A 22,548-nucleotide genomic window follows, 5' to 3' on the forward strand; every position below is an offset into this window, starting at 1 on the left:
ATTTCAATTTACTAATTCAGTTCCTCAGTTGTACCTCAACAGCCACATGTGGCTGGTAGCTACAGTTAATGGACAGTAGAGATAGAGAATATTTCTATCAACACAGAAAATTCTATTGGTCAGTACGGTTTTAGACAGCTGAGGCTGATGGACAAATGGAATGTTATTACTGGTACATATTTTCCAAAGCAGAAAATGGGCTGAGAAAAAAACAGAGTAAAACTAAATCTCTAACTGTTCCCTTTTCTTTATTTCAAAAAGACAAAAATTATTTAATAGTAGTAGCTTCCACTAAAATACAATCATCATACAAAGTCATCAAGACAAATAAATGAAGAATAAGACATAAAAGGTATACTTAAGAAAAAATTGTTGGAAACAATCCACATTGTCCCTATTCTTCAAAGACCTTCAAAATAAACAATCTCTGAGAATAATGAGAACTACTAGGACATTCATTCCATGGCTCTTTCTGAAGAAGGCAAAGCCCGTGCCAAGACCATACAAACCTGACACTAATACTACTACTGACTAGGTAGGGCATTTGTACTTACAATCTGAACTCCAAAAAATGGTCTGAAGGAGTTTCAGAAATATTGTACATACAATAGGGCAGACTAAAACCTAAGCAGATAAGGTCATCTGACTTAGAAGAGAAAACATGGGTAGGGAAATACAAGATTTAAATATGAGATAAAAAATGTACCACTGTTTAGAAAAAACTATGGTGACGGTATCTCATGTGAGTCCTTATAGGGGATACATCATGATAAAAAGGGCAATTCCTTCAATAACAACCCTATGATGTATACAGCTGAGTTCCACATAGCTTCTTCTTATAATAATGTGAACTTATACCATAATATAGTAGAAGCAATGTGACTCAAATTCTCTGCTTTATGGCTTGACCTAAAAATAAAATTTAGTATATATATATATTCAAAGTGTATAACAGACCAACAAAAAATATCTTTAAAGCATGCTGCAAGTTAAAAGAGCTGGGTATGTAACATTCACGTGTACGAGATCTAGGCCAAGGAATCCAGCATTGCTCTTGAGAGAGAATTATACTAATGCTCCCTAAATGCTTTCCCATTATTTGTGGGACAAATATGCAAAGTCCATTCTTGTTCTGCAGCTCCTTTCAACACTCACTCCTCAAATCTGCTTAAGGTCTTCCAGATATTTCCTTCTTGTCCAGTTCACAGCCATGAACATTTATGACACTTTTCTCCAATGACCACCCTTAATTATTTCCCTCTCCCAAAGTCAGTATTCACCCAATCCTTCCCAGAAAAGGAATAAGAATAAAATCTAATTGCTAATTAATAACTGAAAAATAAGGTTTTTTATGTGAGCAGCAACATACAGGTATTTTACCTTCAGAGATCCCTAGGTCTTTCCCCTCTCTAAGTATTTCTTTATTTTCTGCTTTTTTCCTGACAAATTGACATTACCACTCCTAACAACAGTAAACATCTCTTAAAGATGTAGATTGCTACCTACTTTTGAATCTAATTTCTGTTTTACATATGCGCCATTTGCTGCTGTCAGGACATCATTTATCAGAATGAAAACATATCCTTCCAGGTCAAATGCCAAGTCAGAGCTGTAAAACACAAGCAACACTTTAATAACTTACATTTAAAGAACATGCATGTAATTTTAAGTAGGTCTGAAGTACAATATATGGAAGAACATATTCTTATCTAGGTAAGTGAACATTAGGCATTTTACCAGCTATTAGTATTTCTTGATTCCTGGTTATAGTTTGCAATTTCATACTCAATAGGGAAGTCTTCAGAAATGAGACATACTAACACCTAAACATAATCATTAGTAATTAATCAATCACATCAGTTAATAGCACACTGCTCTGAAATCAAAGTCAGACAAGACCAAGTAACCAAATTCACCATTATGATACATCTGAAGCAGGAAGGCGGCACTGGAACTCAATTTCAAAGACAAGGAAACCAAAAAGATGAAGCTGTTAACATGTCACTTTTCCAAGGATTCATTCACACAAAAGGCAGGCTGTACAAGTGGTTGGGTCACTGGGTGGAATATCTGAGGTATAGATTATAGCTAGTTCTGAGATCAAGCTACAACAGTGTCTAAGCACATAGTAGGAACTCAAATACTTAAATGACTGCTTTAAAAGCCTACCAGGTATAACTAGCAGGATTAGGGAAATTAAAATTTTCTATTATTTAGTTGACCACCAGGCACAAGAACTTAGTAAACTGAACAGAATAATGAAAATCTAAGAAGAGTATGTCTTCATTAAATGTTAGCACCCTAGCTAAAATAGCGGCCCCACATTCCACATTCTGTGATTGTGCAAAACTAGTACATATTTATAGCTAACTAGTACATGGAATGAGACTTCTAAGGAGCTCTATGCCACTGCTATTTTAGGCAGAACTAGCCCATGTACTGTCCCTTTTCCAAACAGCCTGACAGCCTTTTAACTTCAGACTCCCTTCCACCCAATCTGTTTCCCAAGTAAAAGGTTCTGATTAGATAAGGCTGGTCCAAATCTGCAGGCCAGGGTTGGCCCTGAGGAACTCCTGTTGTTTGACTCTGTTTGGGGCCCCACCAGCTTCAAGGAAATGCTTCAAAGACTAGCAGGGCATCTCTAAAAAGAAAGGTTAAAGGCTCATATACAATTTTTCTTCAAGGAGGCAATATCACCTAAAGGGAAAAATAGTTAGCTATATAATAAAATTCTAGTAACTATTCTATCTTAAAAAAAAAAAAAAAAAAAAAGGAATGCAATTTCACTTGGAAATTTAGGGTAGAATAGAATCTGACTTTAATATTTCCTCCTGCCTATACCACAGGGATGATGAAGGTAAATGAGCTAATCCAAGAAGTGCACTGAATTCCCAGATGGAAAATGTATGCTGGGCAGAATTTGTGTCATTAGCAACCCCAAGTATGTATGCCTTGGGCTAAGTAAAATGTAGAAGGCCTCTAGCTATAACTTTAATTTTCTGAGTCTTTGGGCATACATTTTCACCCTACATTTTAAATATTAATTAATTAATTAATAAATTAATTTATTTTTGAGAAAGAGAGAGAGCATATGTGCACACAGGGTAGGAGCAGAGAACTATGAGATCATGACCTGAAATGACTGAATGACCCAGGTGCTCCTCTTCCTGCATTTTAAAACTTAAACTTAAGAACAATGGAAAAAGCTTCAGTAATTTAACAGAATGTCTAAGTTATGGCATTTGTGATATATCTTAAGTGAGGACAAATAAAGAAATTCTATTCTTTATTATTCCACAAGGCAAATAATTCATTATCATCTGCCTTTTCTAAGACACTATTTTCTTTAGCACTATGCAAAGTAAACGAATACCACATGATTTATAAAAGCACACAGGCTCTGGAGTCAGGCACAAATTCAAATTCCGGCTCTGCCATTTACTAGCTGTGTAACCTTGACCAAGTTACTGAACTCAGGTTTCAGTTTCTTCAACTAAAAATAGGAAAATTATACCCACAGCTTTCAGAGTTGTTGTAAAGAATGCATAAATAATATGTGTAAAATGCCAAACATGGCATATGGTATGTGCTCAATAAGTAGAAGAATCAGATTTTGCCAGCCTTGACCTTAATACAGCCAAAAAGATTGAACTCTCTGAAGAGTCTTTTGGATGTTTTCAAAGACATGATTCTTACTTAGCCTATAAAAAAACTCTTTACCGGTAATTGATTATTATTAATAATTATTGATAATTTCCAATATGTTCTTAATACATTCTTACCTGGCAGCTACAAAGGCTCCAATAATCATTGCAAATACGGTCATCTTAATACCCCAAGAAAAAGTCTTCCTACAAAATAAAACAATTAAAAAACACATACATGTGCCTTTAGTTATTCACAAAGACTCAATCTGCAACACAGGCAAAAAAAAAAAAAAATATATATATATATATATATATGTGTGTGTGTGTGTTTTCTTTAAAAAAAGCTATAATCATATTTTAAATGCTTCCAAGAAATTGGATATTTCAAAGAACCCCTTTACATGAAGCAAAAAGTTATACAAAAAATGTATTCATATTTTGATTCTTATATTATATTTACCATTATTGAGTTTGCATTTTTGTAAATCAGAATTTCTTTAAGTAGAAAAAGGTCACACGCACTTGTGGTAAAAGTAGCCAAGACATGAACACTATTTAAAACCTATACTGATGTTTCTGACCCAGCTTCACCCAGTGGCAACAGTAAGTATAGGAATTCTTAGAAGTATATCTCATGTTCAGACAGATTCCAACTACTACAATTCATAATCTTCCCAACTACTGCTCCCATAAACTATCAATTCCTATAGCAAAGAAAGAAAGTTGCTTAAACTTCTCAAAAGATAAAGTTGAAACAAGACAAATAATTTTACTATTTCACATATGCTGGGCCCCTTTTCAAGATAATTAAAAGTTTGCTAAAGACTACATATATTGGGGTGCCTGGGTGGCTCAGTCGGTTAAGCGGCCAACTTCAGCTCAGGTCATGATCTCGCGGTCTGTGAGTTCAAGCCCTGCGTCGGGCTCTGTGCTGACAGCTCAGAGCCTGGAGCCTGTTTCAGATTCTGTGTCTCCCTCTCTCTCTGACCCTCCCCCGTTCATGCTCTGTCTCTGTCTGAAAAATAAATAAATGTTTAAAAAAAAAAAAAGACTACATATATTAGAAATTAGCTCACTTGAGTAAAACTCCTTCAGCAAACATTGTAAACAGGATGGAGAACCTTCTCAGAACTGTAAACATTGGCAAGCTGCAAAAAAAAAAAAAAAAAAAAAAAGGAAAAAAATATGATTAGGTAAAATAAAGTTTAACAATTTACTTTTTTAACTAAGACTCCCCAAATATCTTAAAATAATGTTAATCTCTTCCTTCCATTATGCTGGTTAATTCCATTCCACATTGATTAACCTGTGATTAAACCTTTATTTCTTTCTAGGATTCTTATTTGAAAGCTGAAAGAATTGCTTTTATAAAACTACTAGAAGTGAGAAATACCAAGCTAACTATAAAAAATGGTAGAGATCATGTATCTATTATCAAAGACTAATAACAGCCACTTTATCTCACTCTACTTTTATACAAATACCCTTAAAAGTAACCATGTCAGTCTTCCTTTTTTACTAGACTGACCTTACTTCCCACCCACTCCACTCCCCCTGAACACGTCCAACCCTCCAAAAAGCATCTATGATAATCTACCCACATGAAACACTCCTTGATTGTCCTTTTGTGGAAATACTTTGGTCTTCCTCTAAATTACCACAGCATTTTGCTTGCACTAGTCAAACACATATCCTCTTGTGATATAATTATTTCTGAATATATCTCATCTCACTCCAAAGTGCCTTATACTTAGCTGGCAATAAAAAATAGGCTGAGGATGGATAGATGGATGACAATGGATGAAGAAGAGCAAATTCTATAGAAGCAGCACTTTGTAGCATGTCTGCATTTCTTTCCAAGTGGATAATGAGATGGAAAAGGATGCCCCACCCATGAGAAATCTAACTTCCATGAACCCTCTCCCAGAGATATCATCATGGTTATTCTGTCAGGTTTCTTGGGTCTGGAGAAAGAAGAAATGAAAAACGCTTTGTCTCTCATCCTCAGAGATCTCCCCATTGTTTTACAATCATCTACTATGCCAAAGGTTTACCTTAAGTGGAAGTAGTGAAACCATGGATTTCTGTTAAACGGCTTCCCTATGTGTATAATTTTAGTTATCACATACACCCAATACATACTATACTTCTCGAGTGGAGAAGCCAAGAATTGGGAGATTAGAGGATAATTAAACAGTTTTGTTGTAGAGCAGCGAACTACTGCTTTTTTCTAGAAGTGAATATGCTGCTTCTACAGTGATATGGCCATGGGTACAATATTTGTATCAGAGTTCCATCTGATGTTATTTTAACTACTTCATGTTAAAAGAAACACTACAAAAGTTCTCATACCACCCTCTGATTTTGCTTGCAGAATTTGCTTAAAATATGGTATTTATAAATTGTATTAAAGAATTGAAACCCCAGAAGCCTAACATATACTCTCCACTACTATATAGGTCTGGAAAAATAATGAAAATCTCCTATCACAGCATTTTATAACATTTTAAGACTTCTATTAGCAAAGTGAGGAGGAAAAAAACCCCAAAGCAAGTAAAACTCTTTCTATTCAAACTTAAAGAATTTAAACTAAAATCTTTTTGGTGTAATCTTCATTATTTACTAACAGAAGCTTTCCGGTCCTTTCATTTTCTTCCAAAATCAAAAACAATGTGTTAAATATTTGACATTCAAGTACAGTTTTAAAAATACATTATATTAACCTCACTAGTAAAATAAAGTTATCCATACTTCAGTTTCTTTGTGCTGAACAGTCCCGTGATTTGGTTCCCAAAATATAGTAGAGGTAGTGGAAACGTCTAGAAAATTTAAAAAGGGATAACAAAACTCAATAATAAAGATAGCTAAAACAAGGTCCTTTCAAACAGAAACAGTTTTGTTTATATGATCAAAATCTTTCCACTTAAAACATAAGATTAGAACTCACACACATTTTTGGCCCCCGTGAAGCACCCAAAAAACATTATTCCTGGATAAACAGCACTACTGTGGCAGAGAGAGGGAAGAATGGAGAAGGAAAAAGAAAACAGAAATATGAATATGATCAAAGCATAGGAGACAGTAACATCACCTGCTTTAAAATATAATGGATTAGCCCATGGCAGAAAAAGGAAAGGCATTTCATCTTCACATGGAGTTAAGCATAGGCAGACAGAAAAATAAGAAAACAAACCCAAAGAACAACGAATGCAGGATACACTGGCTGGATTAGATGGATGTAGAAAATGCAAAACAGCTGTCCTCCCAATAAGTGTTCATCGATTAAAACAACACAAGATCTCAGGGGGCTTTTTTCCCTTAATTTTACAGAGTGTGTAGGCCTTTTTAAAACACATATTACTAAATTTATTCTTACCTTCACTATACCCACTCTGGGCAATTTCAAGACTGCAATTTTTAAATAGGCGGAGCACTGACAAAAATATATAGGGACTTCTTTTCAGCAAAAAGCACTAGTATTATTATTATCATTATCATTATTATTGCTATTATTACTATTTTACCTTTCGAGGTACATTTCTGTCAAGGTCAGGAAACTTGACTACTCTGAGCGCCTTTCCCACCCAGAGAACTGCCACTGTGGCCACCATCTGTAAACAGAGAACACAGATTCACTGTTCTACATATAAAGACACACACAGAAGTTCGAACGACATAAACCACGTAATGCTGAAGATTCCAACTAACCTGGCCAAGTCCAACACATAGTGAGGAGGGAAATCTACAAAAAAGGTAGAGAGAGAGAAAAATACGGGGTCAGGAAAACCCAAACGTAGCTCTGTCGATTCAATTTAAATGCATTTTGATACAAACACCAACATCTGCCTTTTATCCAAATGAAAATCTGAGAAAAATCCCTGCTGGTTGTCAGGCAACACCCCTGATTTTGTAGCCTCGGGCGGCCACTTGTCTCATCTTGTCCGATTCCACAATTTCAGTCAGCTGCCTCCAACAGATATTTCAAGCGGTGAAGAAGACAGACATAGGTGTCTTCAACGGTTTCACATCTTTAAAACAAAAATGCTGCTTCTGCCTCAGGGTCCCAGTGACAGCGTCAGAATCGTCTTAAAAGAGCTTGAGGATGCGCACGTCCCCAGAGGCTGTCAGCAAACTCGAGGAACCCTGAAGCCCCGGCCCCCGGCCCAGGATGCCGGGAAGGGAAGGCATCCCTCACTCTGCTCCCAGCCTGGCAGGCAACGGGAGCCAAAAGTCACGAAGCAACTCCGCTCCGTTACTCCGCAGGGCAAGGTCTCCTGGGCGCTGCACAGTAGGCACGGCGGGCGCTTTCCCACCGCGGCGGGTACGCGCGCCGGGCCGTCCGGGGCCCCGCGCCCAGAGCGGGACCCGCACCCCGGCCCATGCGCCAAGCCGGCCCCGCCGCCCGGGCCGCGCGTCCGCCGCCAGCCCTCTCCGGCGCCCGCCCAACTTTGTTCAGCTTCAACTTTGGCAGCGTTAAGTCCAAGGAGCCGGCGCCCCGCCGCAGCCGCGCGCTCCTCCCCACGGCCTCGGCCGCCGCCGCCGCCTCGGCCCTACCTGTAATTGGTAAGCACGCTTTTGTTGACCACCACGATCAGGAAGGAGCTCACGCCGTAAAAGCCGGCGGCCAGCAGCTTCAGGAACACCGTCAGCGTTTCGGCCGACGCCATCCCCAACTCCTCCTCATGTCTGTGTGTGGAGGATTTCGCGGGGGCTTCTCCTTTAACCCGGGCATGCTGACGTCTATGAACTTCCGCCATGGCTGCGGCGGCAGCGGCCTGTGAGAGGAGCGGCGGGCGGGCCCGGCGGCAGGGCCGAGCGGCGCGGGGGGCCTGTGGCTGTAGTTCCCGGGGGACTCGCGGGGCCCTGGTCTGCGGGCCGTGTCGGCTGCGCGCTCGCCGCCTCGGCTCCCCGCACGGTAGCCGCCCGTCCCCGCCCAGGGGCAGGAACGCTGGGTTTCACACCCTTGGGGACTGGGCTCGGGCATTGTGCAACGCGGGGTCAGAGGGTAGGGGCCGCGCCAGGATTGGTCTGGGTAGGGGTTGGAGAGGGCCTGGAGAAGGGGCGGCGGCGACCCTCAGTCCCGGGCAAAGAAGGAAAGGAAGCCAAAGAGCAACCACTCGGGGACACCTGAGCGCCAGGCGGCAAAGCAAATTCACCGAACGCCGCGGCCGCCCGGCGCCTGCGCGCGAGCCTGCGCTGGGTCTATCAGCGGCCGCGTACCTACAGCTGGGGAGGCTGGAGGCAGGGGGACTGGAAGCCGTATTCTCCAGATAACAGCCGCAACAAAAGTACGGACCATCCTCCCCTCGGTAACAGGTGGCTGGCTGACTTATTCTCAAGGTGTGCGCGTCTAGACCTTGTTCTTTTGGTCTCTCCTGCGGAAGGTCAAAGCCCTTCAAAAGTATCACACGTGGATAAAAGTAAACACCAAGCATTTCGTTCTGCATTCCCTCGGGCTTCTTACATTTTCTGAACTCAGAAACACCAAACAATACTTTATTTGCAGATCAAAGGAACATTTGTTTAAGAAAAATGTAGACATATCCAAAAAAAGTAGTAAGATAATCAATCAGCTTATGCGTTGATGACAAGAGTAAGGGTTTGGGAGGTGCGTTCCAATTCTGGGATTCCTACAAATGCCCTGTCACTAGCTGTGTGCCAATTAGTTGACCTCTTTGGGCCGGCATCTCCCTATCTCTATGGATGTTAAGCTAGTGCAGAGCTAGTTTTCAGTAAGTGGCAGTCAATTATTACATAACTGAAACAAATCATTATTATCAGCTTCAACAAAGAAATGACATATCTAATATTAATGTCAGAAAAAGAACTTTGAATTATTTTTCTATATATTTCATCTATCTTTTTTATTTCTTTTAGCCCTTACTTTTAAATTGTGATGAAATACACATAAAATTTACCATCTCAACCTGTTTTATTGTTATGGTAAAATATGCTTAGTATAAAATTCATCATTTTACCACTGGGTGTACAATTCAGTGGCACTAAGTACATTCACATTATTGTGCAACTCTCACCACTACCCATCTCCAGAACTTCTTCATCATCGCTAACTGAAATTATGTAACCACTAAACAGTCTTTCCCATTCCTCCTCACCTCAACCTCTAGTGACCACTATTCTTTCTGTCTTTATGAATCTGACTCTTCTAAGTACCTCCTGTAAGTGGAATTATACAGTATTTGTCCTTTTGTGTCTGATATTTCTCTTAGCATAATGCTTTCAAGGTTTATCTACTTGTAGCATGTGTCAGAATTTCCTTCCTTTTAAATGCTGGATAATATTCCATTTTGTGTATATCTTTTGATCCATATCTTTTGAGTTATTCTATGAACTCCTTTGTTTTTTGAATATTCTGAAACACTGGTGCCCAGAATGAAGTTCTTAACATGGCCCACAAGGACTTAGGGGATGTGGTTTCTGCCCACATCTCCAGAGGCACTCCTCACATTTCCCTCCCTAAGCTGCAACTAAATTAAATTATGGCCAGTTCCGTGAAGAAAAATGTGGGTTCCTGTTTCTGTGTCTTTGCTCCCATTATTCTTTCCATCTGGGTTGCTTTCTCTCTCTCTCCTCTCCCCAGTCTCCTGAAGAACTCTTACTTTTCCTTTAGTATTTAGCCAAAGCATTACTGCCTCTTTGGGTACCTTCCTTCACACTGTCCCTCCACTACCTCCATAGAATTGATATCTCTCCTTTTGTGCCCCTCGCACCCCATCTTTGTGCATCCCCATTATAGAGGCTCTGGAATTACATGTTTATATGTCAGTCTGTTCCAGTAGACAGTGAACTCCCTAAGGACAAGGACAGGTGGGATACCTAGCACCGTTTAAATGTTTTTGCTAAATGAATAACTTTTTAACAATAAGGAAAAATGGCCAGATTTCTTCCTTAATTGCTAGCAGCAGAAGAAAAATAACTAGAAAGTTTTATTTTGGGAACTATCTTCTGTGAAAGAAATACTATAAAAATAATATTCCTCATAACAAAAGCAAACAAGCAAAATAGACTTGTATTACATAAAAAGTATCTTCCCCTCTTCCTCCCCTACCCACTCTTTAAAGAAAGCAACTGCTAACAGTTTAGAGGTTGTATTAAGTGCCATATTCTATTCACATATGAATACATACATGTACACGGATGTATGTATACACACCCATATCCATACACACAGGTGTATATTTACACACGCATATTTAATACATTTTTCAACATACATAGAACAGAACCAGGTAAGAGCACTGATCCTCAAGCCAGACACTGTCTCTGACACTAATTTTGTGACCTTGGGCAAATTACTTGACAATACTGTGCTCAGTTTCCTTATTCATAAAATGAGGATTTCACTTAGCACCCACCTCATGGGGTTTTGGTGAGAAATGTGTAACGAAGGTAAAATACTTAGAATATAGTACATACTTCACAAGTGTTTATAATAATAATTACTATTATTATCATTAATACTATTATTATGCAAACTCTGTTTTCACTTAGTATTTTTAAGGATCTTTCTGTGTTAGTAAAGAAATTCTACCCCAAATAGCCAAAGCAATTTTGAAGAAGACCAGAGTAGGAGGCATCACAATCCCAGACTTTAGCCTCTACTACAAAGCTGTAATCATCAAGACAGCATGGTATTGGCACAAAAACAGACCCATAGACCAATGGAATAGAATAGAAACCCCAGAACTAGACCCACAAAAGTATGGCCAACTAATCTTTGACAAAGCAGGAAAGAATATCCGATGGAAAAAAGACAGCCTCTTTAACAAATGGTGCTGGGAGAACTGGACAACAACATGCAGAAGGTTGAAACTAGACCACTTTCTCACACCGTTCACAAAAATAAACTCAAAATGGATAAAGGACCTGAATGTGAGACAGAAAACCATCAAAACCCTAGAGGAGAAAGCAGGAAAAGACCTCTCTGACCTCAGCCGTAGCAATTTCTTACTTGACACATCCCCAAAGGCAAGGGAATTAAAAGCAAAAATGAATTACTGGGACCTTATGAAGATAAAAAGCTTCTGCACAGCAAAGGAAACAGTCAACAAAACTAAAAGACAACCAACGGAATGGGAAGATATTTGCAAATGACATATCAGACAAAGGGCTAGTATCCAAAATCTATAAAGAGCTCACCAAACTCCACACCCGAAAAACAAATAATCCAGTGAAGAAATGGGCAGAAAACATGAATAGATACTTCTCTAAAGAAGACGTCCGGATGGCCAACAGGCACATGAAAAGATGCTCAATGTCGCTCCTCATCAGGGAAATACAAATCAAAACCACACTGAGATATCACCTCATGAGAGTGGCCAAAATGAACAAATTAGGAGATTATAGATGCTGGAGAGGATGTGGAGAAATGGGAACCCTCTTGCACTGTTGGTGGGAATGCAAATTGGTGCAGCCACTCTGGAAAACAGTGTGGAGGTTCCTCAAAAAATTAAAAGTAGGCCTACCCTATGACCCAGCAGTAGCACTGCTAGGAATTGACCCAAGGGCTACAGGAGTGCTGATGCATAGGGGCACTTATACCCCGATGTTTATAGCAGCACTTTCAACAATAGCCAAATTATGGAAAGAGCCTAAATGTCCATCAACTGATGAATGGATAAAAAAATTGTGGTTTATATACACAATGGAGTACTACGTGGCAATGAGAAAGAATGAAATATGGCCCTTTGTAGCAACGTGGATGGAAGTGGAGAGTGTTATGTTAAGTGAAATAAGCCATACAGAGAAAGACAGATACCATATGTGTTCACTCTTAGGTGGATCCTGAGAAACTTAACAGAAACCCATGGGGGAGGGGAAGGAAAAAAAAAAAGAGGTTAGAGTGGGAGAGAGCCAAAGCATAAGAGACTCTTAAAAACTGAGAACAAACTGAGAGTTGATGGGGGATGGGAGGGAGGGGAGGGTGGGTGGGTGATGGATATTGAAGAGGGCATCTTTTTGGATGAGCACTGGGTGTTGCATGGAAACTAATTTGACAATAAATTTCATATATTAAAGAAAAAAAAGAAATTCTACCTCATTCTTTTTAACAGCTGCTGAAAATTCCATTATAGATGCATCATAATTCATTCATGTAACCTTTCCTATGGGCATTGAGGTTGTTGCCAGCTTTTTGGTTATTAACACTGCAGTCTTAATTATCCTTGTCCATTCAACTTTGTAGAGGTATAAGTTTCTAGATGTTGAATTGTTTAATTAAAGGCTATGTTTCTTAACAGCATTAACAAATGGATCTCCAAAGAGATTGTACCAATTTTATATTCCCGCTAGCACTGTATGAAAATGCACCCCTCTCTTATAAAGTCAGATGGCAGCGATAGAGACCACTGAAAAAGTCCAGATGGTTTGAGTGCTTTCTGGTGGAGGGATGAAATGCCAGGTACAAATTTCTTCAATCAATCAATTGCAATTGATGAAAATTGCAATGAATGAAAGTAAATCTCATAAAAGTATTAATCCAAAAAACTACTATTGTTTTTCTCAGCATGATTATGTTATTTATTTATTAATAAATATTTGTTAAGACCTACCATAGATAGGCCAAGAACTATACTGGATTTTCTCAACACCAGAAATGCTTTGTAGACCCTCAGTAAAGTGCTGTGAAGTCAAATGGAGTCAAGCATTTGTATCAGGTGGCCATAAAGATAGATGAGCACAATCCAGCTGGGTTTTTATTATAGGTATTTAGACTTTTTGGTACTTTTAGGTATTTCAATTACTTAGACCTATTTTCTAACCTCAGTAATATTAATCACAGAATTATATATGGGAGATTTATATATTATTTATAAAATTGAATAACGGTGGAAGTATCTAAAATTGTATAAGATTGGGAAGACTTGATTTAAATATTTTCATTGATATACAAGTCTACTATATTTGGAAATGTCAACATTGTACCTTGATATGTTTTATATTTTGCTAGGTGGAACTACTGGCAGAAAAATCTTCTTTATAATTAAAACATGTCTTTTTATCAAAACATTGCTTTACCAATCATGTTTCTCCACCAGGAAAAATTGATTCTGTAAACTATTTGTTAACATAACTCACGTTATTTCTTTTCCCTGTACTTCTCCCTTTCCCTAAGCTCACTTGCTTTTCTTATACTGGAATTTATGTGGGATATTTTGGTGCCCACATCTATTCACCAGTTTCTTATTTCACTGCCTGCTTAGATCATCCTAGTGACCTACTGTGTTGTACCACTGATTATTTTCTAGCCTGGAAGCAAGGGTCATATGTGTTTCCTATTCAAACAATGCCTTTAAAATTCTGTGAACTAAAAAGCTTGGAAGGGGAATGGAGCTTCTCTGCAGTGCCTCATACTTCTCTATGTTGGGGTCGAAGATATGAAATTATTGATTACTGATGATGAGCCTGGCCATGTGCTATCATTGTGATTTATTATTTTATTTCATCCTTGCTACTCTAGGAAGTAGGTATGGCAAAACAACTTATAAATAGGAAAACAAAGGCCAAGAAGGAGTCTTAGGAATGTCCTGAGTCCTACAGCTCTAAGTGACTGTGCAGATTTGGCCCAGTGTATTTAGCAGTGTGCTCCTACACTACATAGTCCTGCCCCAAGTGGGGCAGATGAACATACTTGCTTTTATAAGAAGTCTGGCGATACCATTTCCTCCTTCAATTACCAAGTTTAGTATTTATCAACCATATGAAGAATAACTAGGATTAAGAAATGACAATTTATTAGTCATAGTCAATCATGACCCATTCACAAATACCATACTAGTCATCAAAGTAGGCATTGAAAATACAAAGGCATTTAGAACTCAAGGTGTTTACAACTGACCTTCATACTAATCGACTGTAAATCAGTTGTTTTGATCCTCCTATCTTAGTGAACTTGGCCTCACTATCCACCGATTGACCATGGCTCTACCCTCTTATAACCATTCCCCCATCACTCTTCAACCCACCTGAAACTAGTTTTACAGCCTCCACCACACTGAAGCTGTCCATCCCTAAGTCATCAATGACTTCCATGGAAGTAAACCCTGCAGACATGCAGTCCTTCTCTTGTTCCACCACTCTACAGCATTTGCACTACTGATCCTCTCCTCTCCTTTTAACCACACACACTTCCCTTTACTTCTCTGATGCCACACCATCTGGAACACCTCCTAGTTTTCTAGATATTCCTTCTCATTCTTTCTGCTTTACTGGCTCTTCCTCATCTAGATTTTTTAAGTAGAGTTTCACATTCCTCGGGGCTTCGTCTTGGGTCTTTTCATTCTATACATTCTTACTAATAATTTCATCCCACTTAATGGATTCACTTACCATTTATCATTTTGCCAACACTTCCCAAATTTATATCACATGGGTTCTCTTGAACTCCAGATTAGTATATACAACCGTCTCCTGAACATCTCCACTTGAATGACTCTGAGGCCCCTTGACATGTATAAAACTAAACCGATCATTGTCCCCTCAACCCCCTCAAAATGCTTCTCCTCCATTGTCCCCTATTATATCAGGTAATGAATCCCGACTGGCTGCTATCCAGCTATTTACTTAGCCATCCCATATATTTACTACTACCTGTTTATCAGGTCCAATCAGCATAATTCAATCACTATATTGAATCAGTTGATTTTGTACATTTAGATGATCAAGATATCTATAGACAATATTATGGCACAAAGTAGGAGAATTGATGTAACCCTGAGATAAAACTGTAATCATGTACTACTGGCCCTGCTATATAAGTAGTAAACTATTTCTAGCTGGTCCTTATGAACAGATGTAGAGAAAAAAGCATTTGCCATATCAATTAATTAGCTGAATACTAGGTGCAAGGAGCTATGGTGTTAATCTGCTTTAGTAAAAATACTATATGTAGAATATTAACTACAACAAAAGTCACCTCCTGATTAAGTTTATGACCATCCTCAGATATTTGTCAAGATCTGCCTTCTGCATTGGACAAACAGGTGACTTATGTGGGAATGTGATAGGTATCACCACTCATACATCTTTCTAAGTCTTTGGTAATGGGCACTAACCTCTGCAATTCCCTTGAAGATATGCTATTCGTTTTGTTTACTGTCCTAGTAGGATGGAAAGGTTCCAGAGGCTTCCTTTCTACCATTATAGTCCTTGTTTCATGGGTCAAATTGCCAATGTAAGGATTTTACCAGTTGCCATGTATATCTGTTATGTCTAAACATGTATTTCTTTTAAGTTTATTTTAATCCAGTTTTATATCTCATCTTCCTTAAAATCCATTTCTATACATATTCCTCAGGTTTATATTGATGTAAGTTAGGAAAATCTGGCAATCAGCTTTTTTGGTTTATAAGCTGCTTCCTCCTGGATCGGACTTTGTACTTGTTCCCCTGGAGCATGCGGATATCTGACCCTAGTTACGGGAATAGTGGATAGTTCTCAAGCAAGGAAAGGCTGATATCCTCAGACACAGGAGGACAAGCTGCTTCCATTGACAGAAGAGGTTCAAAGTGACTTGAGATTTCAAAATTCTCACCTTGGCCTAAGTCCATCCATATGTATCCCCAATCCACGTTTTGGGGTCCCTCTCCTTCCCTATCACTTTCCTAACTTCTACACCAGAGACCTGGCAAGGGTATAGATTCAACTGATGTTGTAAATTCTGTAAACTGGACAATTAAATATCTGTTCATTTTTAGCAGTAGCAGCCTCGTAGCTATAAGAAATGAGAGATTCTTTTTTTTCTATTTTTTAGAAGTTTATTTATTGTTGAGAGAGAGAAGTGGGGGAGGGACAGAGAAAGAGGAAGACACAGAATCCGAAGCAGGCTCCAGACTCTGAGCTGTCAGCACTGAGCCTGATGCAGGGCCCAAACCCATGAACCATGAGATCACGACCTGAGCCAAAATCAGATGCTTAACTGATTGAGCCACCAAGTGCCCTGTGGAAATGAGAGATTCTTTTAAGGCTGTCATAGAATCCCTCCACCTCTTTGATGAGACTTGAGCAGAGAGTATGAGGACTCAAGGTTGGTACTTTCTCTAAGTGCTTTAGTGTATTCAGAAGAACCTATTTATCACCAGTTGTCATAGTCATTGTTACTGTTCTAACAGTCAAACACGGCAGATAGACTTGTTTCATTAGGCGCTTTATCCCAATCAACTACAGGTGATGACTTAATTAATAATGATACTTCTGCATGACATGGGTTACCAGTATTCATTTCCTGTTAGCAAGGAGCTCAGCACTACATTCAAGCCGAGCACAAAGCCAAGCTGATGGCCAAATCCCACTGTTTAGGGTCTGTTTCCTGGGAGTACTCCTAGCAACAATTTCTGTGCCAATCAGAGTCCAGTTAGGAGACAGAAACCACGCTGGTTATTTGCTTAAAGAGAATTTAATGTAAAGAAATACTAACTATGCAAATAAAAGGTTTTTAAAAAATCCTCTAAGGTATCATGGAGATAGCTACTGCAGGAAAGGCAGAGGGAATAAAGGGAAGAGACTAGAATTATTAAAACCTAGAAAATTAGAGGGTTCCCCCCACATACACACCAATAGCTAAACTCAGACCTCTGAGGAAGAGATGCTGCTTAACTGGAATCTTTGATACCTGAATCTTTGAGTTCAGAGGAGGCTCCCCATAAGCCTGGGATCCAGAGGCTCTGTAGGCTGTGGGGAGCATGTTGAGACCGGCTCTGCGAGTGACAGGAAAACTGCCAACTGCATTCAGCTGCTGCTATGGGAAGGGCTGGCTGCTTCTGGGGGGAAGAATCATTGCTGCAGAAATTCTAAGAGGAAGCAGACACTAAGGGGCATTTCTCCTCCAGCCTTGCAGTCTCCCTAGCACCACCAATGGCAGAGCCTGATGGAGAGCCAGCTGGCGAAGCAGGAATGTGGTTTGCAAGACACAAGCACCAGCTTCACAAAGTGGAATAGAGAAAGATAGTCCAAACCTACTCTAAGGTTTGGAGCTGAGAGACAAAAATTTAATAACTGGCACTCGCATCTTAGTAAAAGGAACCATCATCCACCAAGCTGCTCACCCTAGAAACCCAGTAATGATTCATTCTTAGGGCTTCTCTCTTCTCTTTGGCCATCGATAAGCTCTTAAATATCTCTGAAGTTTGAACCCGCTGCCATCGTCATCATCCCTCACCAAGACTACAAGTTAGAATACAAGCCTATTTAGTCTTCAGGCTCGATAACTAACATCTGTGCTCCTGCAGTTCACTACACAGGAGTCACACAGCAGCCACAGTGATTTTACAAAATTGCAGATCTAATTGTTAGGATTAAACCCATCTCCTGCCTTATTCTTCTTTTGGCTCTCCTTGCTCTATACTTATGATTGACTTTCTCTAATTCCTCAAACACATCCTCTCATTTCTGGATCCTTGCACCTGCTCATTATTTGACTTATTATAGGTTAATCTTCCATCCCCCACAAACCCCATCCCCCTCTGCTGGCTAACTTCTTCAAGTCTCAAATAAAATAGAGAATCTTCCGTGAGGTCTTTTCTACCCAGAGACTCATTAACACCCATTCCTGCATGCCTCTTAAGAGACATAATCACTTCAGTTACTAATTGAAATATTCTTTTCCTACTTTCTGCCTATTGCCTTCTCCTTACCATAAATGTTCAGACCATAATGCATAGGCTGTTGTTTACTGCAGGTGGTTGCTATTGAAATATACTCAGAACATAGGCTGCAAATTCTCAGATTCTGTGCTTAAAACTCAATGGTGCATAACGATTTTAGAAAAAAATCTTTTTCCCCTTCTTACTCCTTTTAAGCCAGATAAACCCCTTCCAAAATATGTCCTTGTATAGTCTTCCCCAACTGAACTGATGAAAAATCTATTCTTCCAATTGTTTAGGCCCAAAAGCTCACAGCCATCTTTGACTCCTCTCTTTCTTTAGCTGCCCACATCTAGCTCTTAGCAAATCCCATCAACTCTATCTTTAAAATATATCCATATTCCAACATTTATTACTTCTACTAGCATTCTAGTCCAAGTCACCATATGTGCTTGTTAAAATATTGTAATTTTTTTCTGTAATGGTTTTTCTGCTTCTATCTTGGATTCACCTTTCCCTATTAGTCTTTTCTCCCCAAACCACCCAAAATGACCTAAAAAAATAAATCAAATGTCACACCTCTGCTCAAAATTATTTAATCAACTTCCCATCTTACTCTAAATAAAGTTCAAAACCTTACAATGACCTACATGGCCTTACATGATCTGGCCTCTTGTTACCTTTGTGACTTCATTCTCTGCCCCCTCGCTCCACCTCACCTCAGTCAGTCACAGTGGCCTCCTTGCTTAGAACATTCAAAGCACACTATACCTAAGGACCTTTGTACTCATTGTACTCTGCCTGGAATACTGTTCCTCCAGATAGCCTCATGGCTTATGATATCACTTAATTCAGGTCTTAAATGCCATCTTATCAAAGTAGTCTTCTCATCACTGAAGAAGGAAATGAAAGAAGAGCTAAATAAATAAAGAGCTATTCTGTGTTCATAGATTGGAAAATTCAATATTGTTGAGATGTTAATTCTCTCCAAATTTATCTACAGGATTAATGTTAATTCCTGTAATTAATGTAATGTAATAATATTCCATTGTAGATATATACCACATTTTCTTTATCCATTCATCCACTGAAGAACATTTAGATTGATTCCATATATTGGCTATTGTGAATAATGTTGCAGTGAACATGAGAGTGCAAATATCACTTTGAAATTCTGTTTTAATTCTTCTCTATATAAACTCATGTCGTTGCAACTAGACAGTATTATGCTAAGTGAAATAAGTCAGAGAAAGACAAATACCATATGATTTCACTTATATGTAGAACTTAAGAAACAAAACAAACGATCATAAGGGGAAGAAGAGAGAGAGGAAAGCCAGGAAACAGGCTATTAACTATAGAGAACAACCAATGGTTATCAGAAGGGCAGTGGGTAGGGGGAGGGGTGAAATAAATGATGGGGATTAAGCAGTGCACTTGTCATGATGAGCGCTGGGTGCTGTGTGGAAGTGTTGAATCACTAAATTTTATACCTGAAACTCATATTACACTGTATGTTAACTAACTGGAATCTAAATAAACACTTTAAAAATTTTTGAAAGTCAAATCAATAGCCTAATTTTACACGTAAGGAAGTAGAAAAAAATTGGAAAAAATTATTTTACATAAATACTCAAAAGTGGGATTGCTGGATCATATGGTAGTTCTATTTTTAACTTTTTGAGGCACCTCCACACTATTTTCTAGAATGGCTGCACCATTTTACATTTGCTTCAACAGTGCACCGGGTCCCAATTTCTCCATATCCTCACGTTATTTTATTTTTGTTTTGTTTTTTATAATAACCATCCCAACAGGTGAAGTGATATCTCATTGTGATTCTGACCTGCATTTCCCTGATGTTGAGCATCTTTTTGCATGTTGGCCATTTGTATGTCTTCTTTGGAGAATGTCTGTTCAAATCCTTTGCCCATTTAAAAAAAATGTTTATTTTGAGAGAGTGTGTGCATGCACTCACGCTAGTGGGGGAGGGGCAGAGAGAGGAGAAAGAATCCCGAGCACGTTCCACACGGTCAGTGTGGAGGTGAATGTGGGGCTCGAACTCACAAACCATGAGATCACGACCTGAGCCGAAACCAAGAGCTGGACTCTCAACCAACTGAGCCACCTAGAAGCCCCAACTAGTTTGTTTTTATTATTGATTAATAAAACACCCAAACTCATTGTAGTGCTGCTACAAATATGTACCCTATAAACCCAGAAATTCTGATAAGTTCTATTTTGCATGATTTCCACCTAAACAGAAAAAATATACAGTTCCTTTTTAACAGTATACACATTATTGAGTTTTTGCCAACAAGAGAGAACTTTTGTTTGACTAAGTATTGAGGAGACTCAAATTCCCTACTAATAATTTTATTTGTCTGATGATTAGAGAAAGGTTTCATTGATAGTTTCCAACTCTGTATGTTTCAGATCTTGGTTCTCCTCATCCAGTCACAAACTTTTGGAACTGGTCACTGTAGGACACATTTTATTTCATGATACATCCTCTGGACATGTAACTTTGTGTCACATGGTAGATAACGTACTATAGTAGACAGGAGAAGTATTCTAGAAGCCCATTCCTACATTAAAACAGCTAAATAACTGTATACAAAAGTGGATGCATACCACCTATATATATCCTACCAAACCCAGACGATATATTTCTTACTCAATTTCTCCATACAAGAATTCTCGAAGTATTTTCTGCCATTCAAATGTCATCTGATACAAGGGGAAGCATGATGATGGAAAAATTGAGGTGGAAAGAGACAACATTCTTCACCAATTACAGGTAAAACATCTTCTACAAATTTTATTTTTGGGGCTTTTTTGTTTTTTATTTTTAAGAGAGAGAGAGAGAGTTCACCAGTGAGGGAGGGGCAGAGAGAGAGAGAGAGAGAGAGAGAGAGAGAGAGGATCTGAAGCAAGCTCTGCACTGAGAGTGCAGAGCCTGATGTGGTGCTGGAACGCAAGAACTGTGAGACATGACCTGAGCCTAAACCAAGAGTCAGATACTCAACCAGCTGAGCCACAGGTGCCCCTCTTATACAAATTTTATAAAATTTATAAAATATATAAAGCAGAGGAACATATTTCTAGGGCCTCTCTTGGAGCTTCAGCTTAAGTTTCATGAACTTCATAACCCAGGTCTATAAGAGTGGAGGATTTTGTTTTTGTTCAGAGCTGTATTCTCAGTAACTAGAATCAAAGCCATATTGTAGGCATACAATAAACATATGTTAAAAGAGTAGAAGGAAAGAAGAAAGAAAGGGAGGAAGGGAGGGACAGGAATGAAAGGAAGGAGGGGAGGGAGGGAAAAAGGAGAAAGCAGAAGTGGAGTAGTTCATTGCATAATTTCATTACAGAAACATAATGTGGTTTCCCCATACTTGGCAGAAAATAACTCATTAGAATTATTTCTGTTGGAAGGAAAATGCATTGGGACAAACAAGGTAGTCTAGAATCCTAAACTCCACATTTAAGATGACATGTCAATACAAGGAGGTTATCCGGACTCAGAAATATCTGGACTCAGGAATGGGTAGAACTATGAGATGGCCCAGGACAGAAAGGTTCTGGATGGAAACTTGGGTAGAGTCAAAAGAGGAAGCTGAAGTTAACTTTTTAGGTTTACATACATATGTCCATCCAAGCAGGCATCTCTAAAAAAATGTTGGGGTACTGCAGTCTTCTCTTGATGACTCTGGAAAAGCCAATGCTGTTGATAAGTCACATAGCTGTGTGTCCACGTTGCCTCCTCAATTCTACTTAGGGTTAATGAATATTAACTGAATAGTAGCCTCTGACCAGTCTGACCAGCATGGCCACTATGTAGTTTGAATATAGATATATTTCTATAAATGCTGGTAAAAAGTAACTTCCCTAGTTTCTCTGGGACTTGACCTACTGCCATGGTCACCCTAGTCCCTCCTCTGGAATCCCCCAGACCTCCCCACAAATCAGCAACCAAAGGAATAAGTCTAGGAGTGACATCCTGCTTCAGCCATAAGTTTCATTGGCCAATGCCTATACTGAGCTCATTATTAAATATTTTGCATAAAATCCCTGGTTCTACTAAACAATCAACACGCTGCATGGGAGAAATCATGACTTTGGAGGAGGCATAGTCTTGCCCTCCCAGTGCCTTGTGGGTTAGATAAGAATAGAGCAACACAACCTTATTGCTTAGATTGATTGTTCTCCCTAGAGTTGAGTTTTCCCAGGGTGGGGCATTGAACAGGTAGCCAGTTTCCCCATAAAACTACATCAGGGCATAAGTCAAGTCTATTCTA

General features: G+C 39.1%; 1 protein-coding gene across 1 annotated transcript in view; it reads right to left on the bottom strand.

The window, feature by feature from the left end:
* The window catches only part of SLC35D1 (solute carrier family 35 member D1), a 50,732-nt gene extending 42,137 nt beyond the window's left edge, over positions 1-8,595 (bottom strand). Inside the window, exons 1-7 of the mRNA XM_023258808.2 lie at positions 8,202-8,595; positions 7,356-7,389; positions 7,172-7,258; positions 6,399-6,466; positions 4,724-4,795; positions 3,783-3,851; positions 1,507-1,609 (exon numbers count right to left, since the gene is read on the bottom strand). Coding sequence (XP_023114576.1) covers positions 1,507-1,609; positions 3,783-3,851; positions 4,724-4,795; positions 6,399-6,466; positions 7,172-7,258; positions 7,356-7,389; positions 8,202-8,404 — 636 coding nt within the window. The 5' untranslated portion in view covers positions 8,405-8,595. The remainder of the gene's footprint in view (positions 1-1,506; positions 1,610-3,782; positions 3,852-4,723; positions 4,796-6,398; positions 6,467-7,171; positions 7,259-7,355; positions 7,390-8,201) is intronic.
* Between the last annotated feature and the right edge of the window lie 13,953 nt (positions 8,596-22,548).

Source organism: Felis catus, chromosome C1, assembly GCF_018350175.1.
Source record: "Felis catus isolate Fca126 chromosome C1, F.catus_Fca126_mat1.0, whole genome shotgun sequence".
Classification (NCBI taxonomy): domain Eukaryota; kingdom Metazoa; phylum Chordata; class Mammalia; order Carnivora; family Felidae; genus Felis; species Felis catus.